General features: G+C 37.5%; 1 protein-coding gene across 2 annotated transcripts in view; it reads right to left on the bottom strand.

The window, feature by feature from the left end:
• WDFY3 (WD repeat and FYVE domain containing 3) overlaps window positions 1–19,482 on the bottom strand; it is a 312,187-nt gene that overhangs the window by 32,731 nt on the left and 259,974 nt on the right. For both annotated transcript variants that reach the window (XM_030915939.1, XM_030915944.1), the window contains 9 exons: window positions 17,222–17,385; window positions 14,198–14,346; window positions 12,949–13,069; window positions 12,009–12,094; window positions 9,792–9,872; window positions 5,927–5,981; window positions 5,542–5,661; window positions 2,019–2,136; window positions 953–1,059 (listed from right to left, as the gene is read on the bottom strand). In XM_030915939.1, coding sequence (XP_030771799.1) covers window positions 953–1,059; window positions 2,019–2,136; window positions 5,542–5,661; window positions 5,927–5,981; window positions 9,792–9,872; window positions 12,009–12,094; window positions 12,949–13,069; window positions 14,198–14,346; window positions 17,222–17,385 — 1,001 coding nt within the window. The remainder of the gene's footprint in view (window positions 1–952; window positions 1,060–2,018; window positions 2,137–5,541; window positions 5,662–5,926; window positions 5,982–9,791; window positions 9,873–12,008; window positions 12,095–12,948; window positions 13,070–14,197; window positions 14,347–17,221; window positions 17,386–19,482) is intronic.

Here is a 19,482-nt window from a genome sequence, read left to right as displayed (position 1 = left end):
CTATGCTGCTGTGTTTTAAGTGGACATGGTGTACCTGTCTTACGATGCTCACTGTGGGAAAATGCCAAAGTCCATGCCATGGCTGCCAAGGCCTGCCATACAATCTAGCCCGTTTCCTTGTTGACCTCTTCCCTTACAACTAACTTTCCTCCTTACTTACTCTATTCTGGACACACTGGCCACCAGGCTGCTCCTCAAACATGTCAGGTACAAGCCTGCCTTAGAGCCCTTGCATAAGCTCTTCCCTCTGCCTGGAACATGTATCTCCAGATGTCTGCAGAAGCAACACCCTTACCTCCTTTAGACTTTTTTTCACAGGAGACCTACTCTGACCACTCTACTTAAAACTGCATCCCACCCTGCCCAACCTCCTGTCCGCCCCACCTCCCACCCCCCTTTCCGGACCTATATCTTTCTGATAGCTTTTATCACATTCTAAAACACCTTACAGTTTTCTTATTTTTCATATTTGGCTGTCTCCTTCAACTGAAATACATAAACTGCACAGGTAAGCCTTTTCTCTTTATTAATTGAAGTCCTCCCAAGTACCTGGAACAGTGCCTGGCACACAGTAGGTATTTATTAAATATTTGCTGAATAAATGAAAGAGAATGTCCAGAAAAGCAATCATAATCGAGGAAACAGAGAATGAGCTGGAATATATCATGTTTTTGTAAAATAAAAATTGTTTAATTCAACCAGTTAGGGCTGGTTGAAAAATGTATGCTACTTATATATTTGATTAAAGGATGCTGGTACTTATTTGTTCTAAGCGAACTGTAGTTCATTAATCAATTTTGGTCCAACAGAATTCTACTTTAGTTATGTAACTACTTTGTCATTAAAACTTTACAGAGCTTCTTATAATGGAAGACAATGGTATTTTAAAAGGTGACATTTTAGATAGAAGAGTCTGGTATAAAATAGAAAAACCTCCAATTTAAAGTTTTACCTGTAGCCTTAAGAATATCTGTGTGAAAGGCTCCATCCTCACAAGGTATGAGGCCACAATCATTGCAGATGAATAGTGGGTCCCATAGTGGTATGCGGGAGTTTCTCCTGTTTAAGAAAATTAAAGCATAATTGAAACCAAAAGAAGAAATATGAAAAATAAAATCAGTATTACTTTATGTTTGAAAATAATAGCCCATGTGATAACTGTGACACTAAATGCAGTTAGTACTGGCATTTTCAGCAGGAAAACTTGATGATGACACCACTATCCCTCTCTTCTATATTTGACAGTAGTCCAAATTAAGTATAATTCAATGGCCTATTCCCACGAACTTAGTATGTCTACCAATTTCATGTTTTGAGGCTTACTATAATAGTTAACCCTTAATAGTAGACCATCTTCCATTAAAGCAGGATATTCACTTATAGTTACTTTTTTATTAGGTTCTGGCTTTGCAATTATATATTTCTCTAAATCATTATTTATGAATATTAAGCACTTTTTATGTATTTTACTACATATTCTCCTTGGCAGAGAGGGGGAACAAAAAGAGTTCACATAGGACTACAAGCTTAGGTTTTCTTTCTCCTTTGTTTGTTTTGCTTTTTTGAGGGAGAAACACAATAAACATTAAACATAATAAATAACATGTAAACTACATAGTTTTAGAATATAGTCATTTTTTTAAATGCGAAAGAGTTCTAAAAATTGCCTCAATAAAATTAAAGACAGACAATAAATTAAAGTGTGGTTCCTGGACTAAATATGATTAGAGACAGAGGCAGATTATGATGGGAAGTTTCTGTCCTATGCAAAGCAGGAATACTTAGTTTTCCACCAATACTCTAATAAGCTATTTAAAATGCCTTCTAAGCATGGCCACAAGTTGGCATGCAAACCTGATTCCTCTGCTATAATCATCTGCATATATGTGTGGACATATAATATATATAGATATGATATATAAGAAATTTGAAGGAGGATGTGAGAATGTCAGACCGCTACATAATGACTTACTTTTGAAACTTGGGTACAAGGTCCAATGACAGAAAAAGTTCCTTACCATTAGGATCCTCCCAGTCTTTATATCGCTTCTTATACTGAGCTAATCGTTCATCTGTTTGTGCTCCCATTGGCTTAGCCAGGTTTCTAAACGTCTTGGGATTAGTAAGATCCACCTCCTAAAATATAAAATGTAACTCAATTTCAAGTTACTATACACTGTCTAGCCTCACTAACGTAGATACAGTGGCTATAGTGGACAATGATGATTTAGAAACACACTAGTATCTATGGGGTCAAGCTGGCATAACTGGACTCCAAAATAATGTTATGTACATACTGTTTATCCACACTTTACAGACAGGCACATGGGAGTTTGTTAACCGATTCAGTTGGAAGACAAGGGCTTTGGAAATTATGTGTTTCACAGAGGAAGCCACTAAGGATCCAGGTTTAGGGGATGAGGATTAAGAGGGAAAATGCTTCCAAATCTTGGCAAGGACCCAGCAGGAGACTGTGGACACAACAGCTCCAATTCATCGTTAACCTCATCACTCACATAATTGGAGGATCAGATCTCCCTTCTCTCTCCTCCTTCCCTCCACCCCCACCCTATCTCCCTCCAACGTTACTTCTGAGCATTTCTTCTCAGAGGTGATCTGGAACTGATATAAACTAGAACACTCAGTAATTCTTTCACCTCTAAAAGATAACATCACACCAGATCAAGTAACTTCCCAATGAGACGGATTCTTCTAGTTTACCAGAGATTACTTTACAAGTTGATGAGTTGACCTAATTCATATATTTAAAAGGAAACTAAAATTTACTCCCTGAGGATTCTGAAAGTAGAAATTTGAAATATGTGCCTGTGGCATATTTGTGTCCTTTTTATAGGACATCATGAATAACCAGTTTTGCCAAACTTTTATTTTTAAAAATCTTGGGCAGGAGAAACTGATCTACATTTCTGAATGTAAGTCAAGTTAGTATATTTGTTATCTCAAAGTTTATATGTAAAGTACCTCGTTTATATTTTCTGGTTAATTTAACAAATGTTAAAGTATGTACAAAGTGCCAGGCATCATCCTATGGGCTGAGAGTTGACAGAGACATAAAATGGTCTGTGTGCTCAAGGACCTTGACCCTGTGACTGAGTAAAGTCAAACAAATAGCAGGATTATGCTGTAAAAGAAAGCTCCATGATTAAAATGGTGGGAAAAAAACCCCAACATAGGTACCATATTATACAACTATAGGGCAGTGTGGGAATAGAAGGCAGAGGAGAAAAAGAACAGAAGGGTCTACATCACAGGGCTGGTACGTGAGTGTTTCCTGAAGGATGAAGTGGAGCTGGTCAGTTGAGTTAGTTGGTGGAGAGAAGAAATGCACAATGGGCACCGGGCAGGTCAGGCTGTGTGTGAAAAGCCACTAAATTATAGGAGAGGGATCTGGGTGCCCCACGATAGCTGTTCTGGGAGGACATGAGGAATATATACATAAGAGCTACAATGAAAAGGTTGCTATAGTCAGGATTTTCTACTCTCTCTCAAATTATGATGGTGATTCACTGAATAATTTTATTATTTATTTATTTTTACTTCATTATTTTATTTTTTTTTTGAGACAGTTTCTTGCTCTGTTGCCCAGGCTGGAGCACAGAGGCACACTCTCAGCTCACAGCAATCTCCACCTCACCAGCTCAAGTGATCCTCCCCTTTCAGCCTCCTGAGTAGCTGGGACTACAGATACATGTCACCATGCCTGGCTACTTTTTTGTATTTTTTGTAGAGATGGGGTTTTCCGTGTTGCCCAGGCTGGTCTTGAACTCCTGGACTCAAGCAATCTGCCCTCCTTGGCCTCCCAAAGTTCTGGGGTTACAGGTGTAAGTCACAGCACCTGGTCACGGAATGATTTTAAACAAGGGGATGACTCAATTAGTGTTCCTGAAACTGGCTGCAGTGTAGAAGGCATAGTGAAGGAAGGAGAGACTACAGCATTAAGACCAGTCAGGAGGCTGCTGCAACAGTCCAATAGAAGATGCAGAGGGCCTGAAATGAGACACTAGGTACACTGATGGAGACGAAGGTAGAAATGCCTTGGCCACTGAGCAGACATGGACAGTAGGAAAAGTATAATTTCCAGCCTGTAAGACAGTATGGATGATGGTGCCATTTCCTAAGATGGGGAATACACAGTGAGGGTCAGAATTGTATTGGGAGAACGAGGTAGAGAATTGAAGGTTCAGTAATGGGACCTGTCATGTTCATGTGAGAATGTGAGATACATATTCAAATATGGGTTGACAAAGTACTCCACTCCCTTCTCAGAAAACCACATTTCTTTTGGACTTCCTGTCTCTTTAAAAATCTACATTTTCTTTCTAACTTTCCTTGATGGACTTAAAGAAAAAATATTTTCACTTATCAATCTTTACTCCTGATCTCTTCTTTTCCTTTTATTATTTATTATGTATTAGGTATGTAAATTAACTATACAAGCAAATATATAGATTCAAACATCAAATACACTAACGTACGTCCATGCATATAGGGTAGATTTCCTTTCATTCTTTCATTAGACCAAAATTTTCTGAGGATAGAAGCTTTATCCTTTTTAATACGTTGATGTCTAAAATTTCTGAAAGGATAAGCAGCCATGATTCTAGTGAATAAGAAGGTCTAATGAATTTCTGTATTTTAAAAACAATCTTTTTGGTTGTTTACCTAGGGCTAAGTGACTTTTGTTTTGCCTGCTACGGTTCATTTCCGAACTAATCAGATGTCTATTAGACAGGAGGTAAAGGAAGAGAGGAATCAAAACATTCATATACTTCTATCTGCTCTTGATTTTGAGACTTAAGTCAGGTACATGTTGAATTGTTGGAAATCTTCTCCCAAGGCTTCCTGGAATAGTATAAAAAATTTCTTTTATGTGGCAGTAATGTTTTGTAGAAGGGTTACTTTGTGTTTTCCTAACAAACACTTCAAACTACACAGATGGATTCTGACATCCACCAATAAACGCAAATTAATCAGCACTTAAAAAAACCGAATAGATATTATGAATTAATGGCCAGTATTCAATAAGTTGGTCAATTATCCAAACTTTTTATATGTCTGTGCTAAATGCTTCTCATCTATTTGAATTAAGTGTCTGTGCCTATTGAGAACATTAAACTACAAACCAAATAAAACATTTAGGCAACCGCAGTTTTTTTGTTTTTGTTTTTGTTTTTCTCTTCAGAGACAGAGTCTTGCTTGGTAGGTCACCCAGTCTGGAATGCAGTGGCGCAATCTTGGCTCACTGGAGCCTCCACCTCCTGAGCTAAAGCAATCCTCCCACCTCAGCCTCCTGAGTAGCTGGGACAACTGGGGTTTGGCACCACGCCTGGCTAATTTCTGCAGTTTTAGTGGAGACAGGGTTTTGCCATGTTGCTCTGGCTGGTCTTGAAATCCTGGGCTCAAGTGATTCGCCTGCCTCGGCCTCCCGAAGCGCTGGGATTTTAGGGATGAGCCACTGCACCCTGCTTCAATTGTAGCATTTTAAAATTATTTTTGAAAATGTGTTCTACTAAGATTTACCTCTGAGTCGTAATCTGCAAGGATCCAGGGGAAGACAGGATACTGCATGAGATCATTATATGATCTGCCAGCCAAAGTGTTCAAATGCATCAAATATTGGAAGTTGCTGATTTCACCTCTCTGGAAAAAGATGAATATTCATTTTTGAGCAATCAATTATTTCCACTATGTTCAGCTTTTAAAATTTTATATGCAAAATGATGTAAAGGACAGATTCTTTTTAACAAATTTCAGAACAATGAAATACTTTTTTTTCTAAAAAGAATGAAAATAAAACATTTTCTCTATGGTATATATTTTATGGATAATTAAAGTGCTTTTAACTCTATGACTTCTACTCTTAACTACAAACTTCTAAGGAAGCTCATATATTCATTAAATTTACCTCCCATCTCTGAGTCACAGACTTCTCTCCAACCAAAGTGCTAAGCAACCCAGATCTAAAAGCAATACATAATACAATAAATTAGAAGCAATAAAATTTTAAATCTGAAAAATTATAAAGTTGAAAAATTTAAGTCATCTGGTCCAGGAATTTTTCAAACTATGGAGGATCTATCAGTGGGTCATAAAGTCAGTTTAGTGGGTTGTGATCAGCATTTTGAAATATGTAGTAACAAAAAACCGAATTGAAGAAAACAGAGGACATCAGAAGGCATCACATACATTAAGGGACAGTATTTTTTTGTGAATTTTGTTTGAGTATTTATAACTCAATTTATGTGCCCTGGGATGAATGTAATATGTATTTTTTACTCTAGGTCATATTCAAAAGAGTTGGAAGAACATTGTTCTAGTTCAACTTTTTTTTTTGAGATGGAGTCTTGCTCTGTCACCCATGCTGGATTGCAGTGGCATGGATGGTCTTGGCTCACTGCAGCCTCTGCCTCCTGGGTCTTAGTGATTCTCCTGACTCAGCCTCCTGGGTAGCTGTGATTACATGCACTTGCCACTACGCCCAGCTAATTTTTGTATTTTTAGTAGAGGCATGGTTTCACCATGTTGCCCAGGCTGGTCTTGAACTCCTGACCTCAGGTGATCCTCTCACCTCGGCCTCCCAAAGTGCTAGGATTACAGGCGTGAGCCACAGTGCCTGGCCTTCTTTTTCTTTTTAAAACTATTTTATAATTTATTTTTTGTAGAGATGGGGTCTTGGTATGTTGCCCAGGTCGGTCTCAAGATCCTGGCCTCAAATGATCCTCCTAACTTGGTCTCCCAAATTATTGGGACTAGAGGCATAAGCCATACTCTAACCATAGTCTTTCTTATTTTTACTATAATCACTAAATAAACAGATCCAAGGATACTTAATTAGAATAACTGAAATATTATATAATACTCTGTACATAGTACGTACATAATGCATTAAATAAGTGAATGAAAATATGAATATTGTATAACAGGAAAGTCATTGCTGTCCAGGTCATTTGAAATTTAAGCATTACTTTTTTGGGGACAGCAGACTTCCTTAAAATGTTATAAAATCCTATTTAAGGTTTATCAGCTTTATAATACTGATAATTAATAATTGGTCATGGAACCAGGAGAAAGTATTTACATATTTTCTTTTCTGAAAGGAAATTAAAACATTTGTAAACCTTAGGTCCTAAACACATCCAGCTCAATGGTACTATTTTCCACTTTGAGATAGTCTTTCCATTAGGCAAATTGAATGCACAAGATACTCTCTTTGGAAAAATAGCCATGATCACTCTTCAACATCGTAAGAAAGGGGACAACTGAAATGGAAGACTAAAGTTGGAAATGAATTTCTGTTTCTTGCCTCTGAGCTCTTAAAAATTATTTAAGAACTGCCAACTCAGCACAGGAAGTAGCAAGAACAAAGAAATAGCAAGTTTAAGATTATCTAGGAAGCAGTAGCAATTTGCTTACAAGTAGAAAAAAGGCTCATTATGTTTTTAAGGAAATCTCTCACTTCCTGTATTTATGTTAACAACAACACAAATGATTAGGAGCAGAACATGTTTCTGGGGTTAACAAAAGCATGTATTTAGCATTGTATTTGCTAAGGCTTGGCTATAAAAAAATAAAAACAAAACTTAAACAGAAATACACAACGTATATAGATGCACACAGATTGGAATCAAATTTTATTTACAAATTACATAATCTCTAGAACTTTCAAAAGTAATTTTCTTGCATGCTCTAATAATTAATTTACAGCCCCAAAGCACTGCTTCTTTCCAGTGGATTATAAAGGGCTACCACTTATTGAGTGATATAAATGGAGCTGGGTGTATGGATTCTTGAAATGGCTATGTCATCTAGAAGGCATCGCTAAGATGAAATGCGGCTGTAAAGAGCATAAAGGAATCACTGACAGTTCAGAATACACAAAAACAGAGGTTTAAATGTAAATGTCAAAAAGCAAAATTTAGAGGAAAACTGGGAAATCCGCAACAAATACGACAAGCAAAGGAGTAATACCTTATGGTAGAAAAATCCTACACAAATTGATAAGATCTCAAAGGAAAAATAGGCAAAAGATATGGACAATTTACAAATAATGATTTTAAATGGCTTATAAACATGTACAGAGCTCATGCTTACTAATAATCAAAGAAATATACATTTAAAAAATGAGAAAACATTTTCTAAAATCAATAAAATAAAAAAATTAATATACAGGCTAGGCGCAGTGGCTCACGCCTGTAATTCCAGCACTTTGGGAGGCCAAGGTGGGTGGATCACGTGGTAGGGAGTTCGAGAGCAGCCTGGCCAATATGGTAAAACCCCATCACTACTAAAAATACAAAAATTAGCCAGGCGTGGTGGCGCGCACCTGTAGTCCCAGCTACTTGGGAGGCTGAGGCAGAAGAATTGCTTGAACCCGGGAGGCTGAGGCTGCAGTGAACTGAGATCATGCCACTACACTTCAGCCTGGGCAACAGAGCAAAACTCCATCCCAAAAATAATAATAATAATAATAATAATAGTAATAATAATAATAATACACAAAGTTAGCAAGTATCTATTGAGACAAACTTATCCACTAATAGTACAATATAAACTTGTATAGTTTTTATGAATATCAAGTTGGTTTTGTGTATCAAGAGCCTTAAAATTCCTACTCTTTGTTTTATTAAGGGGACTCTACCACAATAAAATAATGAAGAATCATAGCAGGGCGTGGTGGCTCATGCCTGTAATCCCAGCACTTTGGGGGTCCAAGATGGGCGGATCCCTTGAGGCCAGGAGTTTGAGACCACCCTGGCCAACATGGCAAAACCCCTTCTCTACTAAAAATACAAAAATTAGCCACGCGTGGTAGCACATGCTTGTAATCCCAGCTACTCAGGAGGCTGAGAACTGCTCAGCCTGATGCTGAGAATCGCTTGAGCCCAGGAGGCAGAGGTTGCAGTGAGCCAAGATCATCCCATTGCACGCCAGCCTGGGTGACAGAGGGAAACTCTGTCTCAAAAGAAAAAAATTAAAAAAAAAAAAAAAATAACGAAGAATCACATTTCCAGTCTTATGATAAGAAAACCTGATAAACACCAGGCGCGGTGGCTCACAACTGTAATCCCAGCACTTTGGGAGGCCGAGGCAGGCAGATCACTTGAGGTCAGGAGTTTGAGACCAGCCTGATCAATGTGGCAAAACCCCGTCTCTACTAAAAATACAAAAATTAGCCAGGTGTGGTGGCAGGCACCTGTAATCCCAGCTACTTGGGAGGCTGAGGCAGGAGAATCGCACGGACACAGGAGGCGGAGGTTGCAGTGAGCCAAGACATGCCATTGCATTCCAGCCTAGGTGACAGAGTGAGACTTCATCTCAAAATAATAATAACAATAATTTAAAAAAAGCAAAAACCTGACAAAGATGAAATATCCAAAAATTACATGATGTTTTATATGTGTGATGAATAGGTAGCAAATGATAGTTATGTTTCTGAATAGTTTTTTAAAGACAAGAGGTAATATTTGAATATAACACTGAATAGAAGAAGCAGGATAAAAACTTGTATTTAGAGTATAAACTCAGTTATGCACACAACAATGTACTCATGCTTTAAAGAACAGAAGGTAATTGATCAAAATGTGAGCGGTGATTTGACATAGTGATTATGCATACCTTTTTCTTTTCTTCCTTTAGTTTTCAGTACTTAAAAAACATTTTGCAACCACCAGGGGAAAAACACTCATTTAAAATGTTAAATAATACTGCCCAGATATGAATCATCCCAATTTCACTATTAAGCTGTAATATTCAAGGAACAAACCACCTACCCCTGCTCCACACTCGTGTTTGGTCGCTGCCCAGATACAGATTCTGAACTGTCCGTTAGAGACGGCACTACAGCCAAAAACCTGAAAAATTTAAAACAGCATAAAATTGAAAATGAAGTCTCAGTCAGGATCTAATGGGACGCTTAAGAAAGGATGATTCGTTTAGATGTTCATAGTTGCAACTACCCTCCCATAACCCACTACGTGGCAGGCAAAAGGAATATATAATAATTAGAATACTCTTCAGGTTATAAAAAAAAAATGATGACATCCAGAGCCAAATATAAATGCCCATAACAAAATCTATTATTTTGGACTTCTCTGAATAGGAAATAATTTCTTAGCACTAAAAACAATAGCATCTTTAGAAATTAAAAAATCAGATAAGTAAAAGTGAATCTCAATCACTTTACTTAGCTCTTCCCATATGTGAAAGAAGTTTTGGGTTACCAATCAACATCCACAGGTGCTTATTTGAACCACCCTCATTTCCCAGGTGCTCACAGGTAATATTACTGTAGTGCAATGAAAAGCAATGTTGGATGGTTTAGTTATTCCTCATGGAAATAATTCGAAATATAAAATTTTCTATAATAGAGGGATTGCCAGGATCTACATCACCCTTCAAAGAACAAGAGAATGCCTCTCATCTACATGGTTAATTCAGAATAGCCTTATTATTCATACATTCAAGAGAATTATATTTAAATACCAGAGATATGTGTTGCTTTTCCTTTTTAAAAAAATTTATAGGCTGAGTGCGGTGGCTCATGCCTGTAATCTCAGCACTTTGGGAGGCCAAGGTGGGCAGATCATGAGGTCAGGAGATTGAGACCATCCTGGCCAACATGGTGAATGAAACTCCATCTCTACTAAAAATACAAAAATTAGCTGGGTGCGGTGGCACATGCTTGAAATCCCAGCTACTTGGGAGGATGAGGCAGGAAAACTGCTTAAACCTGGCAGGCGGAGGCTGCAGTGAGGCAAGATCATGCCACTGCACTCCAGCCTGGTGACAGAGCAAGACTCTGTCTTAAAAAAAAAAAAAAAAAAAATTATTTTTTGAAACAGTGCCTTGCTCACTCAGGCTAGAGTGCAGTGGTGTGATCATGGCTTACTGCAACCTTGACCTCCTGGGCTTAAGCAATCCTCCCACCTCAACCTCCCATTACAGTCATGCGACACAATGCCCGGCTAATTTTTTTTTTTTTTTTTATAGAGACAGGGCCTCACTATGTTGCCCAGGCTGGTCTTGAAGTCTAGACCCAAGTGATCCTCCCTCGTTGGTCTCCCAAAGTGCTGAGGATATGAACGTGAGCCAATGCATAGCTTGGCCTGTTTTTCGCTTAAAAGGTAAATTTTACATATAGTTTATTAAAGATAAAAATATGCTTAAATTAGACTATCTGCCTTATTTAGCTATACTACTTTTTCAAGGATGAAGGTATCCAACATCCCTTCCATGGCCAGAGAAAAGTCCCACGTAAATTAAATTTCTAAGGGAACTCAGTCCTTGCATTCAATAGCAAGAAACCGCGTTGGCTTCATTTTGGTAAATACAAAGAAACCTTATTTTGAAAGTAAAGGTTTCTTTTTGGCCAGGCATGGTGGCTTATGCCTGTAATCTCAGCACTTTGGGAGGCTGAGGCGGGCGGATCACGAGGTGAGGAGATTGAGACCATCCTGGCTAACATGGCGAAACCCCCTCTCTACTAAAAATACAAAAAATAAGCCGGGCATGGTAGCAGGAGCCTGTAGTCCCAGCTACTCGGGAGGCTGAGGCAGGAGAATGGCGTAAACCTGGGAGGTGGAGTTTTAAGTGAGCCGAGATCAGGCCACTGCACTCTAGTCTGGGTGACAGAATGAGACTCTGTCTCAAGAAAAAAAAAAAGAAACTAAAGTTTTATTTTTAAGGCTACAGTTTCATCATCCTTTGTATGTAGAGACACAGGACTTAGTGATAAAAGTAGTTTTTGATGATTTCTACTATAAGTTAGCAGGAGGAAAAATGGTATGTCACAATAGAATTGCATTATTTTAAAAGTTAGAAGAACAATTGTTTCAAGAAGCTGGCAAAAATAATACAAATTATTTTCTTCAAAGATGTTGGCTCAATGATCTAAATTCTAGATTTTTAAAAACTAGCAAAACTGAGAAAAGATTCCCCCTCCCATCTCTTCCCACAGTATTATACAAAGTGTTCCTAACAAATAAGACCTTTGATAGACTTTGTTTCTAATTCCTTTCTGAAAAGCAAGGAGGTAATTCCGTCCATCTCCAGAGAAAACTTCCACAGCAATAGGCTGAAATGATCAGAGAGAAAAACATTAAGAAAAAACAGAAGTTCACAAATAAGATTATATATTAACTTTTCCACTATGAATTTCTACAATGTTCAAGAAGTTAATTTGCTAACACTTTTAAAGTCATGAATTCCCTGAAGATTAAGCTACAAAATAAACAGATATTTCTTATTCTGCTCAATTTATTTCTAAAGTCTTTAATAATAGAATAAAAATAATTATTATAAAATTACAATTTTATAAAACTATAGTAAGGATGTAATTTTTATATCAGAAGAAAACTAAAATGTTGATTTGGATAGCTACAGGGAAAGATGGATAACAAAGATAATCACTCAAATTTTAGGCTGTGTTTAAACGAGAAATGCATTGTACAAAATTATGCATCCACGTGACCTGAGGTGACCTGAGTCTGTCTATAACCAAATCTAAGGATTATTCTAAATGCAGATCCTGGCCGGGCATGGTGGCTAACGCCTGTAATCCCAGTACTTTGGGAGGCTGAGATGGGTGGATCACGACGTCAGGAGATCAAGACCAACCTGACTAACATGGTGAAACCCTGTCTCTACTAAAAAATACAAAAAAATTAGCCGGGTGTGGTGGCGAGCGACTATAGTCCCAGCTACTCAGGAGGCTGAGACCGGAGAATGGCGTGAACCCGGGAGGTGGAGCTTGCAGTGAGCCTAGATCACGCCACTGCACTCCAGCCTGGGCGACAGAGCAAGATAAATCAATCAATCAATCAATAAATGCAGATCCTATTGAGGGTTTCCATGGCACATACCAATTTTTAAATAATACATTTTCAGAATAAAGAAACAGGACAAAACAGTACTACTAAATTGACTCACCTGCAGGAGATATCTCCTTTTATGAACTTCCTTGATATCTTCATATGCAAAAATGCTGCATGTTCTCTTGAGTTGACTAGGGCCTTGCCTGGCTCCTCTAGGGATAATTGGCTCATGCATACTACAGGTAGCCAAGAGAAAATGCAAATAAACAAAAACACAGCAAGAGATAAATTTACTGTTCCACAAAGGGTGTGCTAATTTTAAACACATGAACAGGATGGAGGAATACTATATATCAGAATTTTCAGTTAAAAAATACATTTAAAAGAAGAATTTGTTAGCTACCTGAGATACAAGGAACCTCCTTTGATGAATGCAATTTTAAAAATTCCCCTATTACTGTCAGGACCAAGTTATTCACCAGACATGGTTAGCACAGTGCTTCAGCTCACATACTTCTGGGGCCCAAGAAAATGTCTTAATTTATTTTAAAAATCAGAAAAAATATCAACTTTTAGGTAGAAAAAGGTAGAAAAAATGTTTTAATATGTGATTATATTTATACCGTTAGTCACAACATATAATTTTAAATATTTTTGTATGGAAAAAGGACCCATAAAAGTCTTCATGTGACCCTGACTGTTGTTGAAAGTAATTATTTGAAATATCTCCTAGGAATGAACTAGAGAAACAATGTCTGTGTTCAAGGGTGCTAGGAAAATGTTAAAGAAGAGAAGCAGCCAGCCTGTTGATCTTCTAAGCCCTAAGCTTCTTATCCTTTTTCTAGCTTGGTCTCTCTCCTGAGTTTTCCACTACTCACTATTACTTTCATCACAGGACGGCAGAAGAAAAGGAAGATGCCTACAACTCAGTCAGTAAATCTCTGCTAATGCTTTAGTCATGCTGTTTCTGGGGTACTCAGTACCTGATGATGCTCTTTCATTTTTAGGAATATTGTGCAGTTACCTACACTTTCTCTACAATTGTATATCTGCTATATTTTTTAAAAGGACAATTTATAAATTCAGAATAAGTTTATAAATATATAGATTATAATATAAATAACTCAGAATGTACAGAAATAAATGTTATTTAGCTTTCATCTTGATAAAGAAGCCAAACATTTTCATTACTACCTTAAAATAACTGAATATCATCTTTGTGAATATGTAATGATGAATACACACAAACTGAGAGAGAATATTACCTAGAACACAATTTTTTGATTAAAAAAGAAAACTATGCAAATATACTTTCTGTCTTCTAAAGACAGCCATACATTGTCTCTCTTCATTCATTTACTTACTTTGGAGGTAAGGTTTCAATATCTCTTATTTCCCTTGTTGCTGTCATGGTAAATCCATCAATCACATAAAAATGCTCTTTACCAAAAAGAAGGAGCCCCTCACTGGTATCTAGGCCCTGGACTCGAGCACAACGGTACATGTGTTGGATCTATAAAGAAGCCCATAAACATTCATTAATACAGGTATTTTGTAAAGATCCATTTTTGTTAGACTATTATGGCATCCCTAGAGCTAAGCATATTAAATCAGAGTTTAAGCATATTGAGAAGAATAAGCTTAGATTACAGTCTGATTTGCATTTGACTAGAGTAAAACTAAACAATTCCTTCACACCCATCCACTCATCTGCCAATCCCATCTCTCTCAATATTCTGGGTGTACTTTCTGTAGGTCAGGCACTTATGTGCTAGCTTCTAAAAGTGAAGAACATTAGATAAGGCTCCTGCTCTCATGAAGGGAGACAGACACAGCAAGCTTGGCAGGAAAGGGAATTGAGGCATACATGTAAGGAGATTAGAATAGGATTGTGTTCTATGTGAGGCAAGATGATACAGAGTGAAAATTGCAGGGCCTGCTAACTCAGGGTAAATTTCCAGTTCTGCCACTTTGTAGACTGGGTCAAGTTTCTTAATTTCTCTGAGCCTCCATGTCTTCATTTGTAAATTTCTAATTGACTTGTTGTGAGAATTAAGTGAGATAATGTACATAATCAGGTTAGGAATTATTGGTTGCTTTCTCTTCTACACAGTTTACCTTCTTTTTCCATCATATCCCCTGGAAATGGAACTGTAGAATTTGTTTCTATTCATTCCCCACCTGGATTCTGCTCCCTGGAGACTACTGTACTGTTGCAAAAGTCCAAGCTTGGCAGAAATTGTGTTTTCCTCATAGGAAGGAGCATTGCTAAATCTTTCAAAGTAAGTATTGTTTTCTCTCCAAAGGGCAGTATCTAATTCTTTGTAAAAACTCTTTCTTGCTTAAACTTAGTTCAACATGAGTCAAGACAAAAATCAGCAATTAAATCAGAGTTAAACAAATGTCAGTTTGAATACACTTCCCGCACTATTAAAACTTAAAGCAACTAGAGCAAAAACTATACTCATGAGATTAAAAGTTTTAAAAATGAAAGCATTGTAGTCTTTCTAAAATATCTAAATATAAGTCAATTTTCATTGCTATATCTGATCAATCCTGATATACTTTAAAAGCTTCCCTATTGCAGTATATTTATATATATATACACATACATACATACATATATTATATGTACACACATACACATACACACACACACATACACACACACACACACACACACACACACACATACAATGCTTATTTCCTAAGTGTATGGCTGGATTAATTTTCAAATGCTAAAAATTTGGTGTGACCAGCATCCAGACCGAGAAACAGAATGCTCCCCAGTCCGTAAAAGCCTCTCTTGTGCTTCCTTCATATCTGGGGTACTTTTATAGTTACATGATCTTTTCTTAATGTACTGTCATTCAATATTAATTAGGGCATACATTTGAACAGAACTGTTTTGATTATACTCCAATTTCTAGTGACTACTTAGAGGGTAAGACCTCAAAAGGTTATACCAAGATCTAATATAACAGACAAAAGAACATCCTTTAAAAAGGTGATATTCATGACACATTCAAGTCATTCATTCCCTTGTTTATTCAACCAATCATTCCTTCATTCAAAAGTTTATTGGTTGTCTATTATGCAACTGGACCTCTGTAAGGCAATGAGATAGGAATAAGACACAGTTTGCCTATAAGGAGCTCAAAATCTAGGACAAGAGAAAGATACTGGAACAAGTAATTATGATATAATACAGAGTGATACATATAAGGCATCATGAAAGTATAGAGGAAGGGTATCCAACCAAGCCTGAGCTAGCAAAAGAGTCAAAGAAAGCTTTCTATGTTTGACTATTACAAACACCCGGAAAAATGGGATAACACACAGGATTTATTCAGATAAAGGTTAAGCAAGTAAAAGGAAGAGGGGCATTTTGGCAGGAAAAAGCAGTATGAGTGACATGGTTTGCATGTGTGTCCCCTCCACAGCTCATGTTGCAATGTGATCCCCATTGTTGGAGGGGCGGCCTTATGGGAGGTGTTTGGGTCATGGAGGTGGGACCCTCACGAATGGCTTGGTGTCGTCCTGGCGGTAATGAGTCCTCACTCTATCAGTTCACACAAGAGCTCCTTTTCTTACCATGTGACAAGCCTGCACCCCTTCATCTTTTGCCACGAGTTAAAGCTTTCTAAGGCCTCATCAGAAGCCAAGCAGATGCTGGTGCCATGCTTGTACAGCTTGTAGAAGTGTTAAGCCAAATAAACATGTTTTCTTTATAAATTATCCAGCCTCAAGTATTCCTTTATAGCAATGTAACATGGACAACACAATGAGTAAAGTGCAGAGTGGAAAGAAAACACAACATGGTGGGTGTAATAAACTCCAAGGTGTACCAGGCTGCAGGGGATCAGGCTACAAGACAGAGTCAGTGGAATGAGACCAGAGAGGTCAGCAGGGTATTGGAGGTTGAGTGAGAAATAGGAAGCTGATATCTTCTGTGAGTGAAGGACAGTAGGGGCTAAATAATCCAAGGCTGGAGGTGACAGTCCAGATTGGCTGAAGCTGCTGGTAGGTTATTACTGGAATTACGGAGATGTAGAAAAAAATACAAGGCCAGATTGCTGAATAGGCTGTCTACACGGACTTGAAATAGAGAATTATGGCAAGGTCTTCGGTATAGAGGAAGACAGAGAATTAGGTGCCAGTTGTTAATACTGTATCTGATGAAACCTTATGCTGTTTAATGTTTCAGGGGAGTGAGAAAACCCTTACAGAAGAGAGAAGTAGAATACTGAACCCAAAAGGCTGCTTAAAGCTGTATTTTATTACAGAGGCTAAAGCATTTATTTTCCACAGCTACCCTATCAACTCATGTTGTCTTAATAATACGTTACTGAAATATTTACAATCCTTACTTTTCAGAAGCACAATACCTTTTCTCCTTCCTCTAACAGGCGCAGTAAGGTAGCATTATCTGTTTTCTCCTCCTCTTCTATGGAGCTGCCCTCGGCAATCTGGTCTTGTAGCTGCTCCTGGTTCTCCTCATCTCCTCCATCAGGTGCAGATCGGGAGCGTTTTAGAGGAGGCTTGACCAAACCTACAGTATAATAACCAAGAGGGCCACGTGGCATTGTAAGGACCTTGTGCGGAAGCAGTTTAGTCTCATGTAGTCCCTTCTACAGATTTCCAATTTGAGACAATTCTGGAAGGTATAGGGAGGTAGCACATTCAGTGGTTAAGAACATAGTCCTCTGGAGTTAATGACCTTGGAAAATTATTCAACTTTCTGAACCTTAGTTTCTTATCTAAAAAACTGAGACAAGAGCCAGGTATGGGCAATATAGCAAGACTCTGTCTTAAAACAACAACAACAACAACAAAAAAAACACCTGGTACAAGTACAGTATCTTCTGAGAGGATTGTTGGACTATATTAGGTAATTCATGTAAAGTGCTTAGCATTATGCTTAATACATAATAAATTCTCAGTAAGTATCAGGTGATGATGATAACAGAACGCTATAATAGTAAGAATAGTGTAGCTTAGGTAGGTGTCATTAAGGGGACACCATGAATAAATAATCAAGTATTGTCACAAAAATAAAGATAGCAAACTATAAATGTGATTATGACTGGGTGCAGTAGCTCATGCCTATAATCACAGCACTTTGGGAGGCCAAGGTGAGCCGATCACTTGAGGTCAGGAGTTTGAGACCAGCCTGGGCAACATTGCAAAACCCCGTCTCTACTAAAAATAAAAAAATTAGCCGGGTGTGGTGGTGCATGCCTGTAGTCCCAGCTACTCAGGAGGCTGAGGTAGGAGAATCGCTTGAACCTGGGAGGCAGAGGTTGCAGTGAGCTGAGATCATGCCACTGCACTCCAGCCTGGGTGACACACCAAGACTCTGTCTCAAAAAAAGTAAAAAATAAACATGATTACAAGATATCCCACCTATTTAGAGGGCTCTTGAAGACTATTTCATGCCTCATTTCACAAGTGGCAGTATGGATTTTCATACATGAATTAATTTGATCAAAATACCAGGTCAGAAAGAACAGAATTCTTTATAATACAGGGACATATAATTTAATCTGGAGATTAAGGAAACATTTTACTACCTACATTTTGACAACTTTTTAATAATCAGAGTAGGATAAATTAAAATCAGTTGATAGTAACCAGTGAGGACCCAAACTATGAGAAATCCTTAAAATACATGCTAAATCACATATTTTGATCAAATTAATACTCTTTGTGCCATCCAAAGTAACACTATGCCTTCCTGTTACAGTTGCTCTAAGCACTTTGGAATAGCACAAGTCAGCCTGAGTCTTATCCTTTGAATATTACTTACCAGAGGTTCTGTTTTGCCTTGAGAAGAGCCTTGTTTTCATATTCGAACAAGTGTAATAAGTAAGCAACAGAGATCAAATCCTCCAGAGAACATCCACAAGGGGAGAATGCTTACAGCTGCATTATTTTTAGCTTAATGAATCAAAACCTCCATTTCTATGTCTAGCATAATACCCTGTATATTTGTGCTTTTAGCTCAATTAGAGATTAGGAAAATCAGGCCAGAGAAGTTAAGAGCCAATGACCCAAACACAATCTATCAAACTCTGTGGATTATACCTTGGCTTGTATCCAGCACTAGCTTTGAACCCAATTCAGTAACTGTGCTGGTGCAATGTCAACAAAATTAGAAGGCTTTAATCTCTGTTCAACTACCAAAAGTTTCAGTGATTTTATCAAAATGTTGGATCAATTATAAAACGTTTAGTAAGTCATAGTCATCACATGAGAGAACAGGTATAACAACAGGAGAAACTGATCACAATTTAAATAGTGTTTTTTGGTGACTCAGTCCTATACAGATTGTTTTAAAACAATCTGAAACTAATTTTTAATTTATTAACTCATGAAAACTCATTTTTAATTTCTTAGTTTTTAATTCTAAAACTGACTTTTAATTAAAATCTTAATTTACACTTTAGGGGTGTATAGAATATGCAAAGACTTTTGAATTTGTGTTGAATCAGAGGCTTAAAAAGATTAAAACAACGAATTGATTTACTTACTCGAACTGAATCCTCATTCTGTTCTAGTCATGTGTCAAAATTTATAAAGTAAGAAAAAACAATCTGTCTTTGAGAAAAACTCATAAATTAGAAAATGGAAACATACAGCAGTGAAA

Source organism: Rhinopithecus roxellana, chromosome 2 (assembly GCF_007565055.1).
Source record: "Rhinopithecus roxellana isolate Shanxi Qingling chromosome 2, ASM756505v1, whole genome shotgun sequence".
Taxonomy (NCBI): domain Eukaryota; kingdom Metazoa; phylum Chordata; class Mammalia; order Primates; family Cercopithecidae; genus Rhinopithecus; species Rhinopithecus roxellana.
This window is presented reverse-complemented; position numbering and strand designations above follow the sequence as displayed.